Source organism: Bos indicus x Bos taurus, chromosome 14 (assembly GCF_003369695.1).
Source record: "Bos indicus x Bos taurus breed Angus x Brahman F1 hybrid chromosome 14, Bos_hybrid_MaternalHap_v2.0, whole genome shotgun sequence".
Lineage (NCBI taxonomy): Eukaryota > Metazoa > Chordata > Mammalia > Artiodactyla > Bovidae > Bos > Bos indicus x Bos taurus.
The window spans coordinates 4,185,747-4,213,680 of NC_040089.1; the positions used below are offsets into that span (position 1 = coordinate 4,185,747).

The following is a 27,934-nucleotide window of genomic DNA, read 5'->3' on the forward strand; positions in this document are numbered from 1 at the left end:
GGGGACGCTCACGACACGGGCAGGTCACCGACGCCAAGGCTGTGCTCTTGGGTCGCCCTCTCCTCCCTGAGGTCCCCTCCGTGCCACACCCTGCCTACCCTCTGAGAGCCACAGCCCACAGTGGGCAGGCCGCCGGGAAGCAGGGCCGCGTGGTTAGAGCTCCAATGTGCGAGGATGTGCGAGGATGCCTGACGGTCCCCGGGGGACAGGGAGGCGGTGGGAGGGCAGCGGAGGAGGAATAAGTCAGAGGTGGAGAACGAGTCGGGAGCCTCTTACCGGAGGGGGCCCAACGCTCTTCTCTGAGTGCCCTGGGCCCTCTTTAACTTGACCTTGTCAATCACCTTTCTGTCTCTAGGGTCCCCCGGGCTCCAGAGGCCCCCCTGGGAAAGATGGGGAGCGTGGTGAGAAGGTAAGACGCAGTGTGGTCTCCACCCTCCGCAGCGGTTCTCAGCTTTTAAGAGGCAGGAAAGGAGCCCGCTCTGCTCAGACCCACTTCAGGACCCGGCAGGCCGAGGGCTCCTCTGCAGTTGGCTCCTCTAATCCTCGCCACAGACGCAGGGTCAGATGGGGCCCTGTCCAACAGAGGTGTAGACTGAAGTTCTGTGTCCTGCGTCCCGTAGCTGCTGAGCCGGAGAGCTGGTCTGTCTGCCTCCCAAGCCCCCCTTTCTCTCAATTCAGTGCTCCAGCATAGCCACCCCATACTAGCCCATGCGCAATTAAACCTTCCCAGGCTATGAGAAAAGCTTTATCCATTAGGAAGAAGAGGGACATGGTGTCCTCCCCCAAAACAGCAATACCCCGAGGGCAGAGGGGCAGGCTCCCCAGTACGTCCTGACCTCGCATTCTAGCATGTGTCTCCCATGTTTACTCCGACTTCTGGCATCTTGTGGGTGGAGACGGGGATTCTGAACACCCACAGGACTGCACCCCTTCTCAGTGCAGACCGTCTGCCGTGAGCATCAGCAGTGTCAGGGCTGAGGAGCCCGGGTCTCAGGCTCGCACTGAGCCCACACGGACCGCAGGGCCACACGGGTGACGAGGAGGAGCTGAGGCCCTGATGTGCGGCAGAGAGCAGGCGGTGAGGGGGGAGGGGCTTGCTGTCCCGAGCCCCCAACGGAGGCTTCTCATCCAGAGACAGAAATCCCAGTGCCCCCCCTCACCCCACCCCAACTCCTGATGCATCCTCCACAGCCAACCCTTACCCAGCTCTCCTGTCTCTGAACTTACCAATGCAAATTCCTTCAGGTCCACTTCACCTGGGACCTTTGGAAGGTGTGACCATTTTATCTTTTCTATTTTGGCAAAACGTTGTAATAGGAGTAAATACAAACTTTTACGTTTTGATGGGAAGGCTGTTTGTAAATGCATCCCTTGGAGAAGGAGTGATCTGTTATGAAGAAAAATAATTGACCAGCCTGTGGAAAATCTCCTTAAGCGAGGGAGAAAAAAAAAAAAAAGAAAAGAAACCTGGCCCATCTGTTTTGCTTTGATTATTACCATGTGTAAAGGATGGGCCTCTATTCTGGGACACATGGGCACTGAAAAATTAGAAGGGGCTTAGAAGAGGGTTGGTTAGAAGGGAATGTTGAGGACTAGTTGAGCAAACGTGAGAACGTCTGGGGCTTCCCAGGTAGGAGACTCGATTTTGATCCCTGGTTCAGGAGGATGCCCCGGAGGAGAGAATGGCAACCCACTCGCGTATTCTTGCCTGGAGAATCCCATGGACAGAGGAGCCTGGCGGGCTACAGTCCATGGGGTCACTAAGAGTCATGACTTAAAAAGACACAACTTAGGGCTTCCCTTGTGGCTCAGCTGGTAAAGAATCCGCCTGCAATGTGGGAGACCTGGGTTCGATCCCTGGCTTGGAAAGATCCCCTGGAGGAGGGCACAGCTACCCACTCCAGTATTCTGGCCTGGAGAATTCCATGGACTGTAGTGTACATGGTGTCGCAGAGTCGGACAGGACTGAGCGACTTTCTCTTTCATTAGTGAACTGAACTGAACTGAAACAGTAACAGCAGTTGGCTCATTCAACCGCTAGAGGGAGCCAGACACCTCTGCTCTGATGAGCAGAAGAATGCATTTGCAAGGGGACTACCCCTCCGGTGCTGTACAAAGTGGTAAAAATCCCTCACAGCAGGATCTGCTCTTCTCTCTGACTGTCTAGTGGGTGGCCTGAGACTTGCAGGAGCTGATTCTGCCCTGTGCCCTGGAGAGAGGTCCTCTCCATCCTTTGCTTTGCCCTCTGTGGGACACGGTACCTCCCCTCACTTCCGCATCCGGAATGCCTGGTGCAGGTGGCAGCTTAGGCCCAAGAAAGCCCTGCCCGGAGAGGGACTTCCTGTGGCCACGGGGTCCCCGCAGCAGTCCATGCTGGGGCTGCACGAGCACTGGCGTGTGGTCAGAAACGGGAGCAAACCCCGAGCCCAGCTCCCTTCCTCATCAGATCCTGGCTCCCTCTCTCTCTCCCCTCTTTGGATCCCCACGTGGTGCTCACATCACTGAAGGCCTGTTGTGTGAAGAGGAATTGGATTTTGTCTGCATAGCCCCGAGTTTGAAGTCAAACCTCTGGAAGATTTCAGAGAGGACTGTCTTGGCTGAATATAAAGACAGCATCTAATGGAGCTGCCCAGTAAGGAGATGAGCTGCCTGGGGAGGTGGTGAGCTCTGTGCTCTCGAAGGAGTCCAAGCAGGAATGGGAGGGCTGCCTGGAAGAAGCACACCTGATGGCTTCCTGCCGCGGGCGGAAGGTTGGACCAGAGAACTACAGTGGCCTCCCATGCCCATGTTCCACGCTGTATAGTTTGCTAAGGCTGCTGTAACGAGAGCATCACAGATTGGGTACCTTAAACCACAGAATCGCGCTGTGTCACCATTCTCACTGCTTTGGGAAGCCCTAAATCAAGATGTCAGATGTGCTGGTTCCTCCTGGGGGCTGTGAGGGAAGGATGTCTTCCAGGCCCCTCTCCCTGGATTATTGATGTCTGTCTTTTCTCCGTGTCTTCACGTGGACTTCCCTCTACACAGGCCTGTGTCCAGATTTCCCTTTCTCGTGAGGACAGCAGTTCTTTCTGGGTTAGGCTCCATGCTACTCCAGTATCAGCACCTCTCAACTAATTACACCATATTTCTACATTGAAGTGCTGGAGTTGAGGGCTTTGGCATATGAATTTGGGGGTCTCATTACACAGCTTGTCCTCTGTGCCTTTGGAAGGGGTGGCTTTCTGAACCAGGGAGCCCACGCACCCCTTTCGGGAGGTGGTGGCGGTTTAGTCACTAAGTCGTGTCTGACTCTTTTGCAACCCCATGCGCCTTGCCAGGCTCCTCTGCCCATGGAATTTTCCAAGCAAGGTTACTGGAGTGGGTTGCCATTTCCTACTCTAGGGGATCTTCTTGACCCAGGGATTGAACCCTCTGCCCCTGCATTGGCAGGTGGTTTTATGACCACCGAGCCGCCAGGGAAGCCCTCCCTTTAGATTGGTTGTCCGTTGAAAACCTTACTTTCTGCATCTCTTTGATCCCGGACACTGTCACTTGTCTTTCCAGGGAGCAGCAGGAGAAGAAGGGAGCCCAGGGCCAGCCGGCCCCAGGGGCGATCCTGGTTCCCCCGGGCCCCCCGGGCCCCCTGGAAGAGGGAAAGATGGAGACCCGGTAAGTGTCGGGGGCTTCGGTGACCATAACGGCCAGGCTGGAGTTAGAAAAGGAAAAAAGGCTCCGCTGTCAAACTTTGCAAGAAAGCCGCTGGGCTGGGAAAGGGGTCTTGTATGGGGGCAGCAGCTGGCTCCCGCGCGCATCAGGCCAGCACGGCACAGGGTCCCATGTGGACTGCTAGCTGTGGGTCAGGCTCCGAGGACGCAGACATGGGTTAGAGCCTGTGCTGTTGAGATGCTCACGAGACAGCCGAGCAGTCCGATGACCGTAGCTCGGCCATCCTGGAGAAGGGTTTCCCTGATCTGTAAGCCAGGGAAGCCTCACACAGGAAGTGGCATCTATGCAAAAAGTGAAAGTTGGAAGAAATTATTTTTTAGATGGACTAGCACAGAGTGGGTGTTGCAGACAGATGAGCTGTGTGTGTAAGTTCATGAGGGTGTTACGTGCACGCGGACTTAAACACATTTTAGTGTGTCCTGGACAGAAAGTGGTGAGTAAGAAAGAGACCAAAATTTGGGATCAGAAGAGCCCCTACAGCGAAACCTGAAACCTGGCCTTGACCTTATTTGAGGGAATCTGAAAAATAAGGATCTTGCAGGGAGGGATAAGTTAGGAGGTTGGGATTAACATATACGTACTACTATAATATAGGTAGTCAACTAGCACCTCCAAGCCCAGCAAACTCTGCTCCATACTCTGTAATAACCTATATGGGAAAATCTGGAAAAGAGTGGGTGTATGTATGTGTAATCCTTCTGCCAGCACCGGAGGCACAAGAGGCAGCTCAATCCCTGGGTCGGGAAGATTCCCTGGAAAGGAAATGGCACCCCACTCCAGTACACTTGCCTGGAAAATGCCATGGACAGAGGAGCCTCGTGGGCTACAGTCCATGGGGTCACAAAGAGTGGGACACGACTGAGCACACAGCACACATGTGTATATGTAACTGAGTCGCTTTGTTGTACATCTCAAAAACAGCACAACACCTCAAGTATACTCCAATATAAAATAAAAATTAATAAAATGAAATTTCACTACCTAAAAACCGGAAAAAAAAAAAAGGATCTTAAGAAAGGAAACTAAGAGAGATCTGAGGGGTTTGCTCGAGGTCACGCAGAACTGGTAGGTGATGGAGTCAGAATTCACACCCAGGGCTCCTGTGTCTCAAAACCAGCTGCTTTTGCTTTGTGCACAGCAGGTCGTGGAGAGAGCCCGGTCCTGTGTGTCCCCAGAGCACAGGGTAGATGGGTAGATGGTCACTCATGGTTCCATGATCATCTTTGTCCCATTTGTTTTCCCAGGGACTTCGTGGCCCACCTGGAGTGCCAGGACCTTTGGGAACCAAGGTGAGTATTTATCTACCAAACTGTAGATACCGTGAGTTGCACTTAGAAAGTGAACATGCCAGATTTAATTGTGAGCATCTCTGGTCACCCCTGTTTACTTCCACGTTCATCGCTTGTCACCTAACAAAAGCCTCTGCAGCTCTGAACCATGAGATGGAAGTGGGTGCCACACAGTTGTTCCTTAATAAATACTTGCAGTTAAATTAGTCGCAAAAGACACATGCAGCCAGCGAAGGAGTAGATGTAGTCTTGTACTGGCATCTTCCCTGGTGGCTAAGTGGTGAAGAACCCACCTGGCAATGCGGGAGACCCAAGATCGATACCTGGGTTGGGAAAAGCCCCTGGACAAAATGGCAACCCACTCCAGTATTCTTGCCTGGGAAATCTCGTGGACAGAGGAGCCTGGTGGGTTACAGTCCATGGGGTCACAAAAGAGTCGGACATGACTTAATGACTAAACAATGACAAGTCTTGTTGGTTTAACTGGGGACACAAAGGGTCCTTGGATTTCAGATGATTAACGTAATATAACTTTATTCCACATTCACGTGAAGTATAATGGGAGTTTTGGTGAGTGGAGAGTCCTGACCACACGGCCGTTCAGGGGCCCACGTTCCTGGTCCCATGCACTCCCTCCTGTAAGACTTCAGTGTCTCCTATCGAGTCCTCCGTACACCGGAGTAAATGATGGAAAAGATGGTAGAGGACCTTGTGGGAAGATTTTGTGGGCCAGGCCCGGAGGTGGTCACTCATTTCCACCAACCTCCTGACCCTGCAGGGGAGGGGGTTGGTTGTCATCTAACCAGGCCTCCGAGAGGAAAGGCAGACACTTCAGTCAATAGCAGGCGTCTCTTCTTCAATTTACTTGTAACCATGACTCAGAAAAGACGACTTTGCCCATGAGGGAGTATTCATAAGCGAACTTTCCTGGGTGATGAGGACAGTTTTCCTGAAGTTATCCTTACACTGAATCAATGAGTTCATTGAGTCATTCATGCATCCATTAACGACATGCTTATTATCTCATTCATTGCGGATCTGCTGAGCCTCTGGTGCGTGTCAGATCTGGAGGTGGGCTGGGGGATGTCAGGGATGAGTGGCACGTTTCCCCAGCCCTCTATTGGCTCAGGAGCTGGGGGAGAAGCAGATGAACAGATGCTGGGATAGAGGGGGGCTCAGGCACAGGTCTTCAGAGAGGGCTCCCGGCCCAGCCTGGTTTGACTCTGGAAGGCTTCTTGGCAGAGATGATGTTTGTCCTGATTCTAAAATGTGTGTAGCAGCTGAAGGGGAAGACAAGGAAGGAGTTCTCTGCAGGGTCCTACCATGGGAGAAGACCAGAGGTGCACGAGATAGAATGTGTTCAGAGCAGAGCATGTGTTGTACAGGCCCCCACAGCCAGTGAACGACTGCTTGACCAGCTCAGATGCATAAACTTAAGAACGTGGGTGACATAGTCAGTGAAGGACATTAGAATGTTTATTTTTTGCTTTAGTTTAACAAATATATTCAAAATCACATGAAGCATTAGTGTAGAGTTACCATATTTTTATCCACTTGCATGTATTTATACAAACAGATTTTTAAAATTTCTTTTTATGTGCCTTTGGTGTCACTGGCTATCTTTCCTGGACCCACTTTCTGAGTCAGCCAGCACTTTCCTAAACCACATCCCTACCACCCAGCCCAGTTACTGAAGATACAACACTTTGGGAATCCATTTATGCTGGTCTTACGGGAAGTTTTATCTGAAGGCCCAGATACTCATTCTTTTATTTCTCTCCTTTTATTTTTTGGCTGTGTTTTTGGGATCTTAGCCACAAAACCACAGAGTATATTGTTTTTATAGTATGTAAAAGTCTTGGTTTACAGTAATAACCAGGATATGGAATTTGAGCACTCAGGAGTAATTGCTGGGGGCTTCCCTTGTGGCTCAGTTGCTAAAGAATCTGCCTGCAATGCGGGAGACATGGGTCCAATCCCTGGGTTGGGAAGATCCCCTGGAGAAGGGAAAGGCTTCTGTATTCTGGCCTGGAAAATTCCAAAGACTGTGTAGTCCGCAAAGAGTCAGACCCGACTGAGTGACTTTCACTTTCTAGGTTAAACCTGCTGCCTGATTTTTTCCACCCTTCAGGCGGGTGACCTCTGCAGTCATACTGAGGTTGTACTGATGAAGATCAAGTGTGTTCCCTAATGGTGATTTTGTTTTTCATGATGAAAGGAAAAAGAAATGAGGGAGTTCTTTTGAGTGATCTGAGCAAATATTTGACAACTCCCTAGTTTCTGAAGGAAAAAAAAAAAAAAAAAAGGAAACAACTTTGCCTGAATTTGCAGGCCTGTAAAATAATTCCTTGTGCCCAGAGCAGTGGGCTTGTGTGAAGCAGGGTGGCAGGACCAGGGACTGGAGGACCCCTGATCCACAGCCAGCTCAGACGTGTGTCTGAGGTCCCTGCGTGATGCCGTGAGCCCGGCATCTGCCCGGCAGCACTTTGAGCTCTCAGTTCCCCCTAGAGGAGGGATTTCAGGATCTGGGAGAAATCAATTGCCTCTTAGAAGGCAGGGAGGCAAGGGCACTGGGAAGGCACTGGAAAGGGCACCAGAAACGAGAGATGCGGAAATGGGTAAAGACGTCCTTTCTCTGGGCTGCTTATTTATGAGGTTGATAAAAATCTACCTCCCAGGCAGAGTTTGGGGAAAAAATGATGTAATGCAAATAAAGTATTTGCCTGCCTAGCCTTATGTTTGCCGCATGTACGTGCCCAATAAATATTAGTGATCCTTATCATTAGATCACCCTGTGGAGTCTACTTTAGGGTTCAGCAAGAAGGTGAGGGGTCTAGAGAGACCTGACTCATCCCTGTCGGCCTGTTTTTGGAGAGAGAAGCCCCAGTGGAAGTGCTGGGAGGCGGCAGTGAGGCGTGGAGAAGAGAGGTGGGCGGAGACCTGGGGTGAGATGTGCAGAGGGCCTTGCCCTGGGGTACAGTTGACCAGCCAGTTTCAAATCCATGGGGCCCATGGTAAGCTGTGCTCTCTCCCTGTTTACATATGAGATGTGTAAACAGATGACCCTTTCAGCGTTAATACTGTATATGTTTGCAAGGTGGAATGTAGTTTAGAATAAAAGTTTCCCTAGTCAGCTGGCATTGGGAAGGTAAATTGGAATCAGAGAGATCTTTAGTTGTAGAATGAGGGGCTCGTGGGGGGACAAGGTGGGAGGAAGGGGAGAGACGCCCTTCCTCACAGCGTTTAGCTGTGGGCCTTGCCTGGGTGCTGTCCCTGGTGCTGAAAACCCCTGGGGACTTAAGAGTGCGCTACAAGGATTTTCCTTGGTGCTTTCTCAGCCCTTCATAGTGACTTACAGCCACAAAAAGACTCTTAAAGATGCCTTTCCTTCTCTTGGGTGGACTTGTTTCTAGCGAAATGAACAAGCTTTGCCTTCCGACGGAGCTGGGTTAGGATCCCAGCCCAGCTACCTGTAAGATAGATGCGTGCATGCCCTCGCTTTAGTCCTGACTGAGTCTTTGCGACCCTATGAGCTATAGCCCTGCAGGCTCCTCTGTCCATGGGATTCTCCAGGCATGAATACTGTAGTGGGTTGCCATGCCCTCTTCCAGGGTATCTTCCCATCCCAGGGAGCGAACTCACATCTCTTATGTCTCTTGCCTTGGCAGGTGGGTTCTTTACCACTGATGCCACATGGGAAGCCCAAGATCTATGACATAAGGGCAAGGGGCTTGTTGTTTCTGAGACTCTGTTCCTTTTCTGTATGAAGGAGTAAAACGTGGTTAACCCCCAGTGGGCTCCTGTGGATAAGTAATCTCACAGCACATAGTTTTTCAATAAATGACCTCCTCCTTCCATGACCTCACACATTTTCCTCCCTAAACACTGTTGAGCTGGCTCAGAGTGTCTTCCAAACAGATAACACAGTCACTATTCTAGATTAGAGCTCACATGCCCCCTTTCTTCTAATCAGGAACCTCCTTGCTTATTCTGACTGAGCTTTAAGGTCTTTGGCTCTTTTCTTGGAGCCATTTTCTCCGAGTTTCAGTCCATTAAGCTGTTGCTTCGGGGAAGTGTTGGTATCACAGAGGGCCATAAGCATACAAATGGAGCCAGGCCTGTGCTCCTGCAGCAGAGATCAGTTGTGACTCAGATTCTTGGCAGGGCTGCCAGAGGTCATTCATCATATTCCCTCCTGAGCAAAAAGTTGATTTTGGTCAACAGCAAAATTTAGTACCTGACAAAATGCGAGTGATGATAGATTCACTTATTCAGGCATTCAGGGATTGGCTGTTAAAGGGCTGTTCCAGGCCCAACAGTAGGCATTGTGGGTGCAGAACTGTGTAGATGCTGTGCCCAACATAGAGTCTGACTCCATTTAGGTACTTGACAAATATTTGTTGAACTAATGGATGAATGAATCGATGGAATATTTATTCTTTTAAGATACTTACATAAAAGTCAGAAGGTCAGAGACAATGGGAGGGTGGTGTCTTAAAGTTAACGAAGATACATTCAAATGTTTTTCGAAGGCTGAGAGGCGGGCAGGCAAAGGTGGGTTTATAGAAATGAAATGATTGGGCTGAGTTTTAATTGGTGGGTAAGTATTCAGAAATAACGGAAACCATGAGAGACTTTTATTTTGGGGGGGCTCCAAAATCACCACAGATGGTGACTGCAGACATGAAATTAAATGATGCTTGCTCCTTGGAAGAAAAGCTATGACCAAGCTAGGCAGCATATTAAAAAGCAGAGACATTACTTTGCCAACAAAAGTGCATCTAATCAAGGCTATGGTTTTTCCAGTAGTCATGTATAGATGTGAGAGCTGAGCACCTAAGAATTGATGCTTTTGAACTGTGGTGTTGTAGAAGACTCTTGAGAGTTCCTTGGACTGCAAGGAGATCCAACCAGTCCATCCTAAAGGAAATCAGTCCTGAATATTCATCGGAAGGATTGATGTTGCAGCTGAAACTCACAAAGAGCCGACTCATTTGAAAAGACCCTGATGTTGGGAAAGATTGAAGGCAGGAGGAGAAGGGGACAATAGAGATGTTGGATGGCATCACCAACTCGATGGACATGAGTGAGTAAGCCCTGGGAGTTGGCGATGGACAGGGAAGCCTGGCGTGCTGCAGTCCATGGGGTCACAGAAAGTCAGACACGACTGAGCGACTGAACTGAAGTATTTGGAAGCTTAGAACCTGGATGAAAGAAGACCCGCATGTGAGGATCAGCTGGTTCGAGAAGCAGGAGTGTGAACAGCTACTTAGAAGAACACAAACTGCAACATGGGTGTGGTTTAGCTTGCAGCTGTTACGGTTTTGTGCTGTGCATAAAATATAGCCTTGGGAAGAAGAAAGGAGGCGAGCTAAAACAAAGTACAAGGGAGGTCCACTCCCTTGTTAATGTTCTTTTTTTTTTAAGTTTTTATTCATTTTTGGCTGTGCTGGGTCTTCATTGCTGCACTCGAGTTCTCTCTAGTTCCAGTGAGTAGGGACCACCCTCTAGTGGTGGAGTGCAGGCTTCTCACTGCAGTGGCTTCTCTTACTGCAGAGCACAGGCTCTCAGGGCACGGGCTCAGTAGCTGTGGTGCACTGGCTCAGTTGCCCTGAGGCATGTGGGGTCTGCCAGAACCAGGGGTGGAACCCGTGTCCCCTACATTGGCGGGCAGATTCTTAACCACGGGCCACAAGGGAAGTCCCTATATTAACTTTTAAAGGAGAAACTGGGATGCAAAAGAATATGGATTTTTCTAATATGTATAGTGCTTAGTTTATTTTTTGTCTTCTAACTTGGCTAACTAACTTCTAACAAAGGTAGTGGAGGTGATGGAATTCCAGTTTAGTTATTTCAAATCCTGAAAGATGATGCTGTGAAAGTGCTGCACTCAGTATGTCAGCAAATTTGGAAAACTCAGCAGTGGCCACAGGACTGGAAAAGGTCAGTTTTCATTCCAGTCCCAAAGAAAGGCAATGAATGCCAAAGAATGCTCAAACTACCGCACAATTGCACTCATCTCACACGCTAGTAAAGTCATGCTCAAAATTCTCCAAGCCAGGCTTCAGCAATACATGAACTGTGAACTTCCAGGTGTTCAAGCTGGTTTTAGAAAAGGCAGAGGAACCAGAGATCAAATTGCCAATATCTGCTGGATCATCGAAAAAGCAAGAGAGTTCCAGAAGAATATATATTTCTGCTTTATTGACTATGCCAAAGCCTTTGACTGTGTGGATCACAATAAACTGTGGAAAATTCTGAAAGAGATGGGAATACCAGACCACTTGACCTGCCTCTTGAGAAACCTGTATGCAGGTCAGGAAGCAACAGTTAGGACATGGAACAACAGACTGATTCGAGATAGGAAAAAGGGTATGTCAAGGCTGTATATTTTCACCCTGCTTATTTAACTTGTATGCAGAGTACATCATGAGAAACACTGGGCTGGATGAAGCACAAGCTGGAATCAAGATTGCCAGGAGAAATATCAATAACCTCAGATATGCAGATGATACCACCCTTGTGGCACAAAATGAAGAAGAACTAAAAAGCCTCTTGATGAAAGTGAAAGAGGAGAGTGAAAAAGTTGGCTTAAAGCTCAACATTTAGAAAGCTAAGATCATGGCATCTGGTCCCATCACTTCATGGCAAATAGATGGGGAAACAGTGGAAACAGTGTCAGACTTTATTTTTCTGGGCTCCAAAATCACTGCAGATGGTGACTGCAGCCATGAAATTAAAAGACGCTTACTCCTTGGAAGGAAAGTTATGACCAACCTAGATAGCATATTCAAAAGCAGAGACATTACTTTGCCAACAAAGGTCTGTCTAGTCAAGCCTTTGGTTTTTCCTGTGGTCATGTATGGATGTGAGAGTTGGACTATAAAGAAAGCTGAGCACCGAAGAATTGATGCTTTTGAACTGTGGTGTTGGAGAAGACTCTTGAGAGTCCCTTGGACTGCAAGGAGATCCAACCAGTCCATCCTAAAGGAGATCAGTCCTGGGTGTTCTTTGGACGGATTGATGTTGAAGCTGAAACTCCAATACTTTGGCCACCTGATGCGAAGAGCTGACTCATTTGAAAAGACCCTGATGTTGGAAAAGATTGAGGGCAGGAGGAGAAGTGTACGCCAGAAGATGAGATGGTTGGATGGCATCACCAACTCAATGGACATGGGTTTGGGTGGACTCCCGGAGTTGGTGATGGACAGGGAGGCCTGGCGTGCTGCGGTTCATGGGGTTGCAAGGAGTCTGACACGACTGAGCAGCTGAACTGAACTGAACTGCACTTAGCTAATAAAATACAATATACACCTTTTAACACTCCATGTTATATAGTCTCTTACCTTGTAAATGAGTCTGCAGTAGGTACGTGGGAATTTGGTAAAATGTTCTTTTGTTTCCTCATTGATGAGGGTCTTAAGGGTGCCAGAGAGGTTATGGGAGTTATCCAAGGTCACAGGACCAGGTTGACATTATTGTGTGACTGAACCAAACTTGAGGACGCTTGCCTGATGCACAGCAAAGCCAGCCTGCTGCCACGGGGCAAAGGACAGTAGTGTCTGATGCCTGGAGCAAAGAGAACGGGGAGGCAAGTGAGACCCGAAGCCCTGGCAGCTTTCAGACAGGGTTGAAGAGCAACATTTATATGAGGGTCATGGGGTGTGTTGGTGGACATCTTTCTAACAGGTTGGTGGTGAGGTAATAGGGTGATGTTTGGAAATCTTAATCATCAACCTTCTGGTTCCAACCAGTCCGGTATCCACATGCTGGTCAGCATCCTCTAACGCGAGGGGATCTTGGTTTCTGCACGACAGCTCAGAAGTGCATGGCAGGTTTTTACGTATAGCCCTTCTGGAGAAACTAGGAGTCCTGCGACTCTGTCTCACTGCTCAGCCACTGTTTAGGTCATCATTCCTTTTCTTGCTTGACTGCGTTTCCTTTGTTTCTGCTTTTTGCTTTGTTGCTGTTCTTTGCTTTCTTTCCATTTTCCTGTTTTTGCTTCCCCTCTCTTCCCTAATTAGTAACTGCTTGAATCTGCTCTTTGGGACTTGGGGAAGGCCAGACAAGAATCGAGGACAGGACACGGAGGGAGTTATACCCGGGAAGACCCTGCAGGGTCCTGCTCAGTTTCAGTCCCCACCCCCCACCTTTTTCTTTGATCCTGTTCTATCCTGGGGGGAGCAGGGGCAGGGCAAGGGTAGGAATAAAGTTTTGGATAGAGAGGTTAGTCGTGAACCTGCAGGGGAACGTGGTTTTAAGGCGGACTCAGTCTCGGTCCTGAGACTGGACTTGCTGTCGCTCGGCGGCAGTGTGAACTCCTCCGCCTCGTCCTCTCACCGTCCAGGATGCTGGCGAGGGACCCAGCACTGATCGTATCTCTCTTAGTTCATTGCACTTTTTTCCACCTTCGCCTTATTTCTTGACTTCCTCCCCTCCCCGCCTTCCCCCTGCACACAAATCAGCTTTTTTGGCAGTCCCAGAATCAGCCACATCATTTTATTCTAAAGAAACAGGACGCACCATCTGGGGCTCTGAAGAGGATTTCTCGGGGACGGTTTGCAGAGGCGAGGGTGGGCCAGAGGGAGGCTGTGGTCCTGAGGACACATGGCCACCATGGGCCTGGGGGCAGGAGGGAGAGAGTGTTACCAGAGTTTAGGGAGCGTTTAGGCTGTGGTTCATCTCTTTCATGAGAACTTCGCAAGCCTGTTCCGATCTCTCTCCTGAATTGAACACAGAGCATTGGAAATGGGCAGGGCCCCTGAATGAGTCATCTTTGGTCGTGGAGCCAGATTGCAGTTTGCTGTGAATAAACAACCAACATTTGTTGAATGAATATATAACTTACAAACTTGTCCAATCAACAGTCACACTGCAGGAAAAACAAATCATCTTGAAGCATTATTTTTCTGAAAGGTCCAGATGTAAAGTTTTCAAATTCAGATGGTGGTTGCAGGATAAGCCAGTTATTAATAGGATTTTCATTTAATGCTTAAAAACATAAGCCTCGATAAAGTAGTGTTGCCTAGCAATGTCAGGTTCTACCTGGAATAAATTTGTTGCACATTATCTAATTGGCTCTTCGTGACGACCTCCTAAGGCTACTTCCATTTGCCATACAAATTAACTCACCCTGGAGATGGTAAGTGGCTTGAATAGGGTCACCTCCCATTTCAGTATTAGGCTTGGCTACCATCTGCTGACCTAATATAGGGGTACAGTCTCTTACGTGAAATTGTGTGGGTCCTGTGTGCTTTGGATTGGGTTTATTTTGGAATTTAGAAAAGTAGTAATTTATAAGTGATGAAAATAGCATTTACTGTGGTGTGTGGGGCAAAATTCCTCGTCAAACTCATTATAATGATGCCATGCTGCTGCTGCTGCTAAGTCACTTCAGTCACGTCCGACTCTGTGCGACCCCATAGACGGCAGCCCACCAGGCTCTCCCGTCCCTGGGATTCTCCAGGTAAGAACACTGGGGTGTGCTGCCATTTCCTTCTCCAATGCATGAAAGTGAAAAGTGAAAGTGAAGTCGCTCAGTCATGTCCGACTCTTCGAGACCCTGTGGACTGCAGCCTACCAGGCTCCTCCATCCATGGGATTTTCCAGTACTGGAGTGGGGTGCCATTGCCTTCTCCAATAGTGATGCCATAGAAATGTGTAAATATCCATGAAAAAGGGGATGTCTAAAGATTTTAATTAGCCTTTAAGTCACTGCAAGTCAGCTTTTGCTACCTGATGAGTTAGGGTAAACACTTGTTTTCAGAGGTCGAGAATTTTGAAATTGTGAATACAAAGATATAACCGTCTCAGTGTCCTTCTATAGAAAGTAGCAAACAGAATTCCTCCCCTGCTTTCCTTTCCTTCTCCTTTTTCTCGTCTGATCAAAGTCCAGAATGATGGGCACCTGAGACCAGCAACAACCACAGCAGCTGAAGTGCATTGACTGCCATGCCAGCCACTCTGTTCTCATGATCTCCGAACAAACATAGCCTCTGCTGGCCCTGCAGCTCCTGGTATACCCTGGCCTTCGTAAATGAAGGAAATTGTTGCCCTCTGAAGCTGGCAGTTACCAAGTGTTGAAACCAGAACTTAAACCTACACTCTATTAACCACCATGCTTGAAGGCAGAGATTGTATCTCAGTCATTCTTGCCCCTTGCAACCCCTGGGAAAGTGACTCACAAAATATAGGTACTTGGTACATTATTGGCAAAATGATGAATTCATTTATTGATGATGTGGGGACTGGGTTGAAATGTGGCTACATGGTCAACTCTGGGGTGAGTTCAGGATGCTGGCAGGAGAAACGTGGAAAAAGCCCAGTAAAACTTGAAATTGTGGTCACCTGTGGTGGGGGTGATATTGTTATAATCACATCTGGAGCCATGGGCAACAGTGGGGCACAGTCACTGCTCAAAGGTGAGTCGTCACAGTTGGTGACTGTGGTCCAGGCATTTTGGACTGAGTGGGATGAGGGGCAGCTTGGATGAACTCCAGGGAGTGTGCAGAGTGAGGTGCTGGGAGAGATGCTGGCTGGAGGGTGTGGTCCAGACAGTGGGAGGAACAGAACTGCCTTGCACCCTTGCTCTCTCCTGCCCAGAGGTGACATCTTGACTGTGTTGTTTTCTCTTTTCAGGGGGACCGTGGTGCGCCTGGGATCCCCGGCTCTCCTGGCAACCGTGGAGAGCCAGGCATGGCGGTTGCCGGCCCTCCGGTGAGTCTTTATTCACCCGGCACCTCCTTGCTCCAGGACACACAGCCGGGGCCTGCTAGGACCGCGGGGCCGCTCCTTTCCGGGCTGATCTGGTGGTGGGTCGTGATCCCTGGGTCAGTCAGGCTGTAGGCCTGTGCACTGTGGCTGATGCTGTTACTGTAACCTGGTGTACTTCTTATGGGAATAAGGCCTCTGGGGAGACCAAGACGCCTTTCAAAGAGGAGTGAGAGAACAAAGCTCGTTAAAAAAAGAAAAGGGAGGAAAAAAGGACTCACTGTCTAAACTTGGCAAAACCTGAGTGGAAGCCAGTGAGCCTGAGCTGGTTGGGTAAGGGGTGTGGTCTTGGAGGAGTGACTTGCCTTCATGCTCTTTCAGGCAAAGGTGAGTTCATTATCCCTCTCCAATTAATATATCGCTGACGACATCAATAGAATCAAGAAAGGTTTTTTCTTTTTGTAATAATTTTATTTTATTTATTTATTTCTGGATTTGCTGGGTCTTCATCGCCGCGAGGGCTTTTCTCTAGTTCCGGCAAGTGGGGGCTACTCCGTAGTTGGGGTGCTCAGGCTTCCCTGTGGCGGCGTCTCTTGGTGCGAGCACACAGGCTGGAGGGCACGTGGCCTGCGGCAGTTGGGGCAGTGGGTTCAGTAGTTGAAGCTCCCAGGCTCTAGAGCACAGGCTCAGCAGTTGTGGGCCATGGGCTTAGTTACTGTGGGACAAGTGAGATCTTCCCAGATCAGAGAGTGAACCTGTGTCTTCTGCATTGGCAGGCAGATGCTTTACCACTGAGCCACCAGGGAAGCCCCCAAGAGAGGTTTTTATCTCCAAAATAAAATCCTGTGACGTGGTCTTTGGATTGGTGGTTTTGGTGGATAATTCACATCAGTCTACTAGGAAGCTCCAACACTCGGTGGTTTTTTTGATACAGCTGCTAAACCTCACAGAATCCAAACTGCCCGTGTTTCGTTGATGATGTTGTCGTCGTCATCATCTTAACCCAGAAGCACGATCAGACTTTACTCCCAGTAAACGAAATCTGAATATAAACTGGAGCAACGCATGGCCTGGTCTCTGCCTGGTTTCTCATTCAAAAAACAGAGCAGCAGCGTGCCTGGTTTGTCTCTCAAAGAGCTTGAGAGGAAGCCTGGTGTATTACAGTGTGTGTGCAGTCACGGAGTCGCGTCCACTCTGCCACCCCGTGGGCTTTCTCTGGATTTCCCAGGCAGGAATACTGGAGTAGGTTGCTATTTCCTTCTCCAGGGTTATCCTCCCGACCCAGGGGTCAAACCCTCGTCTCCTGCTTCCCCTGCATTGGCTGGTGGATTCTTTACGACTGAGCCACCTGGGAAGTGCCGTTACCCACAGCACCACAGTAAAAACCCTTCTCCTTGCCCCAGTGCTGCTCTTACGCCTCTCACTCTCTCCCTGAAATTCCCCCCAGGGACCCTCGTCTGTGTTCTCTTCCTCCCAGGAATGACCACCTCGCTTCCACTCCACTCCCAGCAGTGGGGCTGCCTTCAAGGCGGGAAGACCAGTGCCTTGTGTCTTCCTAAAGGTCCCTGGAAAACAGGGAGAAGGCAGGTGGTATCCTCTTGGAAATGTCCAGTTTTAATCTGTTTTTCTTAATTTCTCTGCTAAAATTCCTGATGGAAAAAAAAACCCTCTATTGCATCAGCTTTATCTTTTGTCTTTGGTTGTCTTTTACAATCTGTTGGTAACTAGAAGAAACAATATGGAAAAAGATGTAGTGAAGACATGCAGCAGGTTCAGGCTTCCTTTTTGTTTCCGAAATCCTGCTTTTAATGGGGCCTTCTCTGCCAGAGTCAGGATTCCGAGTCCTGCAGGCGTTAGCTGCTTAGAAGAGAAACTGTGATCTGGAGTGGTCCCACCGTCATTTCCCGGGCCTCTGCATGTCCCGTCCACTCCCCAGGGATTCACCGTAGGAAAACCTTAATCAGAAAGCCAGGCAGCAGAGGGGGATGCTTGTCGCCCCACCTCCCAATGTAGAGCCATGAAATCGCCCCTGAAATACGTCCCCACCCAAGTGATTCCACCTGAAAAGTAATTGGCTGCCTCCAGCCGAGAGGCCACAAGTCAACCGCTCCGGGTCCTTCCTCCACTTCCACTGATTAAAAGCTTCCGTGGTGGGTGAGACCTTATGGAGCTTCCATAAATCCTGTCTTTGGCTGCTGGCCCCGGCTCCTTCCCGGTGGCCAGGCCATCTGTGTGAGGGTTCAGGGGGATGTGGAGGTGGAGCGGGGCTGATAACAGGGCATGAATGCGCCCCTCATGCCCCCGGGCTCAGCAGCCCCCTGCCACAGGCTGAGTGGTCTGTATCTGGTGCTGGGTCTAGAGCGTCCACGTCCTCAACCCTTGCGTCCTGTGAAAGCTGGTTTATCTTCTGTTGAAGGCTGGGCTTCTGCATTAGCATCTCCCGAGATCAGAATTCAAGGGCTGAGGGTTTATTGGGGGAAATTATCTCAGAAATCACCCCTTGGGGAGTGGCATCCTCCCCTGGCAAGGCCCTGGAGATGCCGGTGCAGCTGCAGAGGTGATCTACACAAGTTGGGGTGGAGCCAGGGTTGACTCCTGGTGGGAGTCAGTGAAGGCTGCTCCAGGGTACGGGGGTTAGGGGGCTGGAACTTGGGCTAAGCATCCCCTCATGGCTACAGATGCCCCAGGGCAGGCACCTCAACCAGAACCTACCAGGTGGGTGTGTGCCTAGAGGTGCTGGAGAGGGTCACTGAAGGTGTCTAGGGCTTCCCTGGTGGCTCAGTGGTAAAGAATCCTCCTGCAATGCAGGATGACACAGGTTCAGTCCCTGGGTTGGGAAGATCCCTTGGAGGAGGAAATGGCAACCCGCTCCAGGTTTCTTGCCTGGGAAATCCCATGGACAGAGGAGCCTGGTGGGCTACAGTCCATGGGGTCGCAGAGAGTCAGACACCACTGAGTGATCACACTCATACTGAAGGTGTCTGCTTCTTCAGTGTTCTCCAGATAAACCGTCTGAGGCTCAGAAGGTGAGGCGACTTGGCTGATGTCACACAGCTAGTCCAGGACCAGGACCATCGCTTCCAGTCCTCTGAAGCCAGCTCTCTTCCTCTGCTTCAGCTGGCCTGTGGCTTCCCCAGCGTGGGTGGGATTGCTCATTTCTATCACCTCCTCACATTAAGGCTAGGTTCCTCTGGTCCCTCCTCCTGTGGCTCTGTGCTCCAAGGCTTGGGCATCCAGGAGCAGCACTCACCCCACCTGGAAGGGAGCCCGAGCGAGGCTTTCTCTGCCAAGCTCTGCGCATCACCGGGCAGGGGACTGGATGGAGAGGCAATTGTTTGGCGTTTCAACTGCTCCCTTCAAGACATTAACAAAACATCCCTTTTATCTTAAGGTTGCCTGTGATCTTCCTTAGCGGGATCTGATAAGTTTGAAAATGACCCAGTTAGGCCTGAGGGCAGATCAAAGTGCTGTTGAACTTCACTGAGCCTCTGAGCCTGAGGTCAGCGAGGGCGGGGCTCCCCCAGCAGCACCCCAGGACCCCGGCCTGAGCAGTAGTTTCTAGATCAAGGGTGTAGGGAGGGTTGCAGCGCGGTCATGTTGGTAGTAACACCTAGAAGCTTGCCTTGAACCTTTAAATGCCATAAAACTCCTCCCCTAACATCTTTTTCAGCCTCCGTTGCCTGGAATCACCTCTCATTTCTCTGTCTTCAGCGTTCCCTCTCTGGAGTCATTTGTTCTGACTTTGCCCAGACACTGAGGGTTCACATACAAAGAAAACGAGCTCACAGCCCTTTATAGACCTACAGACTGCGGGAGAGAGGAAGCATGGTGCTGATGATGTGGGAAAGCATCTGTCATGTTTCCTGAGTGGAGCCGTTCTTTTTCCCACTCCCCCCTCTTCCAGGGAGTAATAGAACAAGAATGGAAATGAAAGCCACTAAAAGCTGGAGCGCTCGTGACCACAGCTCACATGGCCTGCCCACTTGCAGTGTCCAGCTCTGAGCAAGATACCCACATCCATCCGCTCACTTAGCTCATGGGATCCTCTCACCCAGTCCTCCCAGCCACCCTGCCAAGCAGATCCTGTTCTCTCTTTCATTTTACGAATGAGGGAATTCACGTAAGAGATGTGACATTTGCCTGAAGTCATATTAGGACGTCGGGGAGCTAGGATTGGACCCCAGCGTTCTAGCTCCGAGCAGATGCCCTTAGCTGCTCTCCAAGCCAGGGCAGCAGTAGAGCAGGAGTTCACGTTTACATGGTCCTTCCTTGTGCCAGACTTGCCCGGTGGTGCTAGTGGTAAAGAATCCACCTGCCAAGGCAGGAGTCTCAGGAGATGCGGGTTTGATCCCTGGGCTGGGAAGATACCCTGGAGGAGAGCACGGCAACCCACTTCAGTATCATTGCTTGGGAAATCCCATGGACAGAGGAGCCTGGCAGGCTACCGTCCATGGTGTCGCAGAGAGTTGGACACGACTGAGTGACCGAGAACACACTTTCCTTTGTGCCAGGGTCATCTCACACTCTTCGCTGCTTTTGAACTACTGACCTGTGAGTCTCACTGTTGCTTCTGTTCGTATGTCTTGTCTCCTGGTTGAGTCCAGTTCCTTTGGTTCTGAGAACCACACCACCGCTCCTGCCATCCCCAGGTCAGGCTGGCCTGTTGCCCTTCTAAAGGAGTGTGTGCAGACAGGTAGCCCCATCTCACCCAGCTGCTACTTGGGGACCCCAGGCATTTCTCGGCAGTCACCCCAAGGACTTAGGACAGGCGCTGCAGCTTCATTCACGCCCAGTGCTCTCATCCTGTTCTGTGCACAGCGAGGTCCCCTGGGCTGCAGAGGAGGGGCTGTGCACCGCCCCGGACCCCAGGAATGTGCTCAGTCGCTTCAGTCGTGTCCGACTCTTTGTGACCCTGTGGACTGTAGCCTGCCAGGCTCCATGGGATTCTCCAGGCAAGAATTACTGGAGTGGGTTGCCATGCCCTCCTCCAGGGGATCTTCCTGACCCAGGGATTGAACCCATGTCTCTTACGTCTCCTGCGCTGGCAGGAAGGTTCTTTACCACTAGTGCCCCCTGGGAAACCCAGGCCCCAGGGCCCTTGTATAACCAGGAGCTGAGTACCCCAAATATCCTAATCTTGGCTTTTCGACTGAAGTCTCAGGGGGACTCCTCTGTTGTTGGAAGAAAAAAAGGTTTTAAATAAATTTCTACTCTCGTTTCCAATTGAAAATGCTCCTTTCTAAACTCAACAAGGCTTTTTGAGGTTCCTGTAATGGTTCCCAAGGCATACTGAGCACTTACACAAATGGGCAAGGCTCCCGTGTGTGGCTTCGCAACACATCACCTTCCGCAGTCTTCTCAGTGGTCCTAGGAGCCCGAGCTGTGATTGTGTTCAGCTTACAGATGAGGAAACTCAGGCTTGGAGAGGTTCAGACAGTGGGCCTGGCTCAGTCTGCTGATGAAAGGCAAAGCAAGTGTTTGAACCTGCCCCGGGAGCCCAGCGTGTAGCGTGGTACCCATGAGCCTTTCAGATAAAAGATGATGGCGAATAAAATGGGCTGTGTCTTTAGATAGATATCTACGGGAGGAGGAGCAAGGTAGAGGGGATCAAATTTCAAGTTTAGATACCTATAAATCGCAATTTTTTAAATTGGTGAAACAAGATTTATTGTTAGGTCTTATGGAGCTTCCGGACTTTGCTCACAGAATAGCTCAGGGCTTCCTGGTCCCCGTGTTGCCTGTACACCCATACTTGGGCCTCAAGGCTGGAGCAAATTCAGGTTTGATCTTTCTGACAAGACTTCACAGGCTGTGTCCTTCCAGCAGGAGGTATCTGACGTCTGGTGGTGTCTTGTCTTGACGTGCACAGCCTTTGATGTCCAAGCCTTAGATCAATTAGCACATCAAGGCTTGCAAATTGGTGCTCTCTTAGTTCAGTCAGTTCTTTTATGTAGTAGCTCCAGTCCTTCTAGGTGGAGAGGTGTTCCCTCATTTTTCCTGTTAATTATTTTCAAATAACGACTTGGTTCCCTGGTATCTCACAAAGATGATCAGTGAGGTGTTTTTGGTTTTTTATCAATCATTTTGAACTCAGATTTAAACACATTCAGTTTGTTTTAATGTGCGGCAGATATTCTTCCTTTTGCTGTCCAGACTGTCTTATTTATGCAAATAGGAGCCTCTTCGGGTTGACCCTAAGTGCTTTTAACACATGCCTAGCAGTCTTTGGGCTTCCCAGGTGGCGCTAGTGGTAAAGAAAGTGAAAGTGAAAGTTGCTCAGTCGCGTCCGACTCTTTGTGATCCCATGGACTATAGAGTCCATGGAATTCTCCAGGCCAGAATACTGGAGTGGGTAGCCTTTCCCTTCTCCAGGGGGTCTTCCCAATCCAGGGGTCAAACCCAGGTCTCCCACATTGCAGGCAGAGTCTTTACCAGCTGAGCCACAGGAGTAAAGAACCCGCCTGCCAATGCAGATGTAAGAGATGCTGGTTGGTAGTTTCCCTGATCTTTGGAATGATAGAAGGTTCCAGATTTGAATATGTTCCTTGTCCAGATGTGGGATCAGTCATTTCTCCAAGGAGTTGTAGTTCCTTTTAAGTGGAACACGGTTTCAAAGGCCAAAATATGTGTGTCAGGTAAAGTGACTCATGAATAAAACCCATCAGAGGGTGTGATCTCAGAAATGGGGTCGCTATTGTGGAACACGTGTTTAGGCTTCAGATTTCAGACTGACACTGGGAAGTCATTATACAGTCCTTCCTCCACAGCACACTCCGCTATTTCTTAAAAGTATAGTAGCAAGATGGCTGTGGGAATGCCTGTTACGGGCCAGGCACCGGTCCTGTTCTCTACTTAGAGGATCTTCTGCTTCTGATCATAGGAGCCAAGGTGATCACCCAGCTTTGTGTTATAAATAAGGAAGCTGAAGCTCAGAAAAACAAATGTGCTCAAGCTCAAACAATTAATAATTGATAGAACTAAGATTTGAAATGAAGACCTTTTTGACAACCAATTCCGTCCTTCACATGTGGATGTTCTATTAAATGACAGATGAGAGGAATCCAACGCTTAGTCTGATGAACAAGTCAAATGCTTCAGGTGCATCTTGGAGTTCAATTTGGAAACAAAAAGTGCCTCTAAACTCTGGCAGCATTCCCCAGGCCAGTAATAAACTGTCCTTAAGTCCTCTCCTTGAGCAGTAAGTATACAGCCTCAGTAAGGAGCTACTATGGTAGGAATGACATTTGGATGTATGTATATTGATCCATGGGTGCCATTGACCTTCAGCTTGACGAGAGTGTGAAAGCTCATGGAGGGGGAAGTGATCTGTGAGTCAGGGAGATTCTGGGTGGGACTCTGAGTCCATTGTCTTCTCTTTAAAATAAAAAAAATTGTTTACTTATTTATGTTCAGCTGTGCTGGGTCTTCACTGCTGCACGAGGGCTTTTTCTGGTTGCAGAGAGTGGGGCATACACCCTGATTGCAGCGCTTGGGCAGCCCTTTGCGGTGGCTTCCCTTGTTGCAGAGTATGGACCCGACGTGCCTGGGCTTCAGTAGCTGAGGCTCTGGGGCTCTGGAGCAGAGGCTCGGGAGTTGTGCACACAGGCTTAGCTACGCTGCGGCCTGTGGAATCTTCCTGGACCAGGGATTGAACCCGTGTCCCCTGGCTGCCACGCCTGGTGTATGTGAGGCTCTCAGTAAATATTTGCAGAGTGCAATAAGGAAAGTATTTCATGTATTACTCTTAAAGAAATCTTCTGTGAGGGTTAAAAGGGTTGTTTGTGTTTCTTGAGAGGAGTTTTTAGGTTGATATGAGTAAAGTACTGGAGTAGGAAATGGCAACCCACTCCAGTATTTTTGTCTGGAAAATTCCATGGACAGAGGTGCCCACTGGGGCTCCATGGGGCCCCAAAGTCCATGGGGTTGCAAAGAGTCCCACTACTGAGCACCCCCCACTGACCCCCGCATTGCAAGGCAGATTCTTGCCCACTGGACCACAGGGAAGCCCGGAGCCCACTGTCTTCTTACCTGCTTGACTTAGTCCTCTGGAAGTTTCCCCTAGTTTAGTGCTCAACTCTGCACTGAAAATGATGCTTATTTTATTTTATCAGGAATTTCTGGGACATATTTAATGGGCAGGCTTTTAGGTTACCTGGTCTGTCATGCTGTCTGGGACCTGTGCCTTTGTGTGAAGACTCTTCTCACTCTTCGGATATCTTGGAGGTTCTCCCGGGTGCCACTTCAGGGACACACAGGTGCCCAGGACCAAGAACGGGTGGTGGGACTCACTGCACCTGGAGAGTGACTCGCGATGTGGCTTGGGCTGTCTCTTTGTCTCTTCTGGCCTTAGTTTGATCATCAATGATGAGGATGATAACACTTGATTTTCAAGTTCTCATACCATAAAATTTTAATTTTAGCAGCATGCCGTGTGCTATGCTCTGCTGTGTCTGGCTATTCCCAGGGTGGTGCTGAGTCCTGGAGAGTGGGTGCTGAGCACCCCCAGGGCAGAGGAGAGAGGGCAGATGAGCCCAGAAGCAATGACAGTACCAGGCCATCTGTCCCAGATGGGGTGACCCAGGGGCTGGGGACCGGTTCTAACGAGCCTCCTGGGAGAAGCCTGGGAGATGCCCAAGGGTGCCGACATCTATACTGGGAACCCACGTGTGGCAAGGAGAACACGTCCAGGCAGGAGGGCAGGGCGGCATCTTCTCTGCAGATGCGAAGGCTTGCGGCCCAGGGCCAGTGCCGCTCACTCGGGGCCTGACACTCGACGATAGTGCCTCAGGCAGGGCACGCATCTTCAGTGCAGCTCGGGAAGCCAGGTTGTAGGCTGCTCACATGTGTGGGATGGCAGACCGTGGTGTGTGTGTGTGCACGCACACACACATGTATCTGTATGTGTGCATGTGTGTGCAGGAAGGGGTACCACTGCAGCCTCAGCCATGCAGCCCACTCTGGGGAGTCTAGACGTGCCCCTTCCCCCACCCATCCCACCCAAGCAAGCAGGGCATGCAGCACAAGAATGCTGAAATGCAGGGTCCACTGCACACCAGGGCTAGAGATGGGCTAGGCGTCAGACACCCGCTGGCTGCCAGGAGGGGGCAGCACCAGTGCAGGGCAGGTGGAGAAAGTTCCAGGAGGATCCCCACACACAGCGATAGTGGGTGCATGAGAGAGGGGGTGACACTGCCTTACACATGCAGGAAGCCATTAAAAAGAATGGCATTGCCATTTGCAGCAACATTGGGTGGATCTAGAGATTGTCATAGTGAGTGAAGGAAGTCAGGCAGAGACGTAGAAGTATCATATGCCATCCTTTGTATGTGGAATCTGAAAAGAAATGATACAAATGAACTTACAGAACAGAAACTGACTCACTGGCGTGTGGTTGCCTCGGGGAAAGGATGGGAGGAAGAAGGGATAGTTAGGTTTTGGGGTGGACATGTACACACTGCTGTATTTAAAATAGATGGCCAACAAGGACCTACTGTCTAGCACAGGGAACTCTGCTCAAGGTTATGTGACAGCCTGGATGGGAGGAGTTTGGGGGAGAATGGATACATGCATATGTATGGCTGAGTCCCTTTGCTGTCCACCTGGAACTATCACAACACTGTTAATCAATTATACCCTGATACAAAAATAAAAAGTTTTGTCTTAAAAGAAGATGGGAGGGTGTTAGCTTTTCCTTAAGGACCCAGCCTTACATTTAAACAGACGTTTCACTTCCAGTTTGCTTACTTACTTGTTTGTTTGTTTCTTAGGGCCCCTCTGGACCACCAGGAGAAAAAGGTCCTCCGGTACAGTATGACTTAAATACAGGGTTGTGTCTTGATGGGAGAAATTATGCGCTAATCAAAGCCATTTGAAGTTGGAGAGGCCAGCAAAGACAGTAGTTTAAAAAACAACAACTTTAACGTTATACAGTGCAGACTCTCGAAGATACAGGCACTCACCTGTGGAATGGTGGAGTCGGGAGGAGGGTTGTCCAGTGCCCTGAGCTCCAGTGACAGCTGGGCAGACCGGCACTGCCTTTGCTTTTCGCCGCCTCTGCTTCCCTCTAGACGGACAGCTGTGGTTTCACGCATGTCATCACATTGCCAGAGGAAGTAATTTTGAATCCCAGCTTCACTGCCCCCAGCCACAGAGCCAGGAGCCAGTGAGGGTGCTCTTTTAATCTGTGAGGCAGGCGGGAAAGTCTAGGAAGATTCCTGCAGAAAGTGAGATCCGTAATTGAAAGATGATTTGGGCCGACTCCCAGTACCATCTAGAAATTGTCAGCCAGGTGGCAACGACTTTCCAATAAAAATATCTAGCAGTCACCTGAGCGCCGGCCTCCGCACTGGTCCTCTCACAGGTCAGTGTGTCCAGCCAGCGGGCTCCTGAGGCTGGTAATCGACCCTGCACCCGGAGTGAGCTCAGGCCCGTCTCACTGCAGGAGTAAGAAGGGGGCTTGCGAAGGGGGCCTGGGCAGTCAGCCTCATGGGGAAGGTTTTCCAGAGCGTTCTATCTGTGTGTTGAAGACAGCCAGTCCTCAAGCCCTGGCTGCTCTCAGGTACCTCCGTTCCATCAGATTGGTCAGTGCGCCAGGCGATTGGACAAGGAGAACCAACCCCACGCAAGGGGGCCCTTGGTTTTTGTTTTAAGTGTTGGGGGATGTCTTCTTTCTCTTCAGGGATCTCGAGGCCCGCCTGGGTTTCCCGGCCCCCAGGGACCAGCTGGCCAGGATGTAAGTAAAGGCAAGGGGTGTGGGTTGTGTCCCTGCCGACCCCCCTCCCCCTCCCCTGGCCTCCCTTGACCAGGAAACCCCGGGGGAGCTGCTTTGTGCACCGAGCCCCGCCCGCTCCCCCGGGAGCCTGTTGTGTGTTTGGCCTCTTTGTCCACCGTGGCCTCTAAGCGTGTGTTGTCTGCTTGCACTTCTTTTGCTTCTGTGTGATGCTGTCAGAACCGTGCAAGTTCCTGGCTATATCCCACACAACACCTCCTGCTGTTCTGCCCTCCTCTCTTTCAAAGTTGGTCCTTCTGCCTGTGTTTGGAAAAAGACGGCCTGAGTTGAAGATCAGATGTGTGAGTGTGTGTCCACATGTGCACACACACGTACGCACTTTCAATTTTGTGTTTGGCAAGGAGTTCTGAGAGGGGTGGCTTACTGTTCTGAACATTTGCCCTGGTTGATATATTCTGAGAAGCTCTGGGTCTTCAGCTGAGGTTGGAAGCTGTGAGTTTTTGTTGGTGCCAGTCTTCACGGTCGGGTGATCTGTTTTCTCCTGAGTTGCACTTGGCAAGATAGAGAGGTTGAGGGAGAGAGTGGGCAGAGTGGATCAGGATTATGTGCTTAACAGAGTTAATGTTCTTTCTTTCTTCTTTTAGGGTATACCAGGAAATCCAGGAGAAAGAGGGCCTCCTGGCAAACCAGTATGTGATCTAACTGTTCTGGATGAATCTTGACCATCAGGGGTTCAGCCAGAATAAAATGCAACTCGGATGGCTCAAGAAGCTTTAAGAAGGGGCTTTTTACAAAGCTGTGGGCGGAGGGAACTAATCAGAGGTGGCTGTGATGCCCAGAGATAAACACAGAAGCCAGTACCACCTTGCACCCATCTTCAGAGCCAAGAGAAAGCGGGAACGGTGGGGACGGGGCTGCCAGATGGGAGCGGAAATTGTGGGTTCAAAGCCACTGCCAGGAAACCTGGCCAGAGGCTGGGAGGGAGCAGTGCCCCCATCCCGGTTTCCCCATGTGCTTCTCTTTGGGCCAGCTCACCTGAGCGCCAGAGGCAGGTGAGTCCCTGATACCCCCAGGACTTGGAGCAGAAAGGGATGGATGGGGACCTGGGGGTGAGCAAATGGACAGGAGCCACTTCTTGTCCAGGGCTGGTTCCTCACTGGCCTGTGTCCTGACCTTTTCCTCAGTAATGTCAGTTCCTTCTGGTTTCCCCCCGTTAGAGTAGAAGCTTCCTTTCCTCTCTCACAAGGAGAGCTACAGCAGCTTGCGCAGGATGAGAGAGTCCTGAGCGTCTGGTCCCAGGCAGCATGGCCGGGCTCTCAGCTCCAGCAGGCTTCCCTCGTGTGCAGTGCATCCCCTCTGGGAACCCAGCCCCCAGATTAAGTTACCAACGCCAGAGATGCTCCGAAGGCTTAGCCAGCTAACCAGGCTACCAGTGGGCCCTCCAGGGAAGGAGCAGTGAGGATGAGTGGGTCTGGGTGGGCAGGTGGGAAGATACAGG

At 50.3% G+C, this 27,934-nt stretch overlaps 1 protein-coding gene and 1 long non-coding RNA gene across 2 annotated transcripts in view; one reads left to right on the forward strand and one right to left on the reverse strand.

Annotated features, from left to right (window-relative positions):
* COL22A1 (collagen type XXII alpha 1 chain) overlaps positions 1-27,934 on the forward strand; it is a 224,079-nt gene that overhangs the window by 139,729 nt on the left and 56,416 nt on the right. The window contains exons 37-43 of the mRNA XM_027560770.1: positions 356-409; positions 3,547-3,651; positions 4,953-4,997; positions 15,636-15,713; positions 25,475-25,510; positions 26,386-26,439; positions 27,081-27,125. Coding sequence (XP_027416571.1) covers positions 356-409; positions 3,547-3,651; positions 4,953-4,997; positions 15,636-15,713; positions 25,475-25,510; positions 26,386-26,439; positions 27,081-27,125 — 417 coding nt within the window. The remainder of the gene's footprint in view (positions 1-355; positions 410-3,546; positions 3,652-4,952; positions 4,998-15,635; positions 15,714-25,474; positions 25,511-26,385; positions 26,440-27,080; positions 27,126-27,934) is intronic.
* Positions 20,784-26,379, reverse strand: LOC113904078. The gene is made up of 3 exons (XR_003514399.1): positions 26,034-26,379; positions 25,667-25,921; positions 20,784-25,040 (listed from the first exon to the last, which is right to left on the reverse strand). It is a non-coding gene; the product is annotated as an uncharacterized LOC113904078 (long non-coding RNA).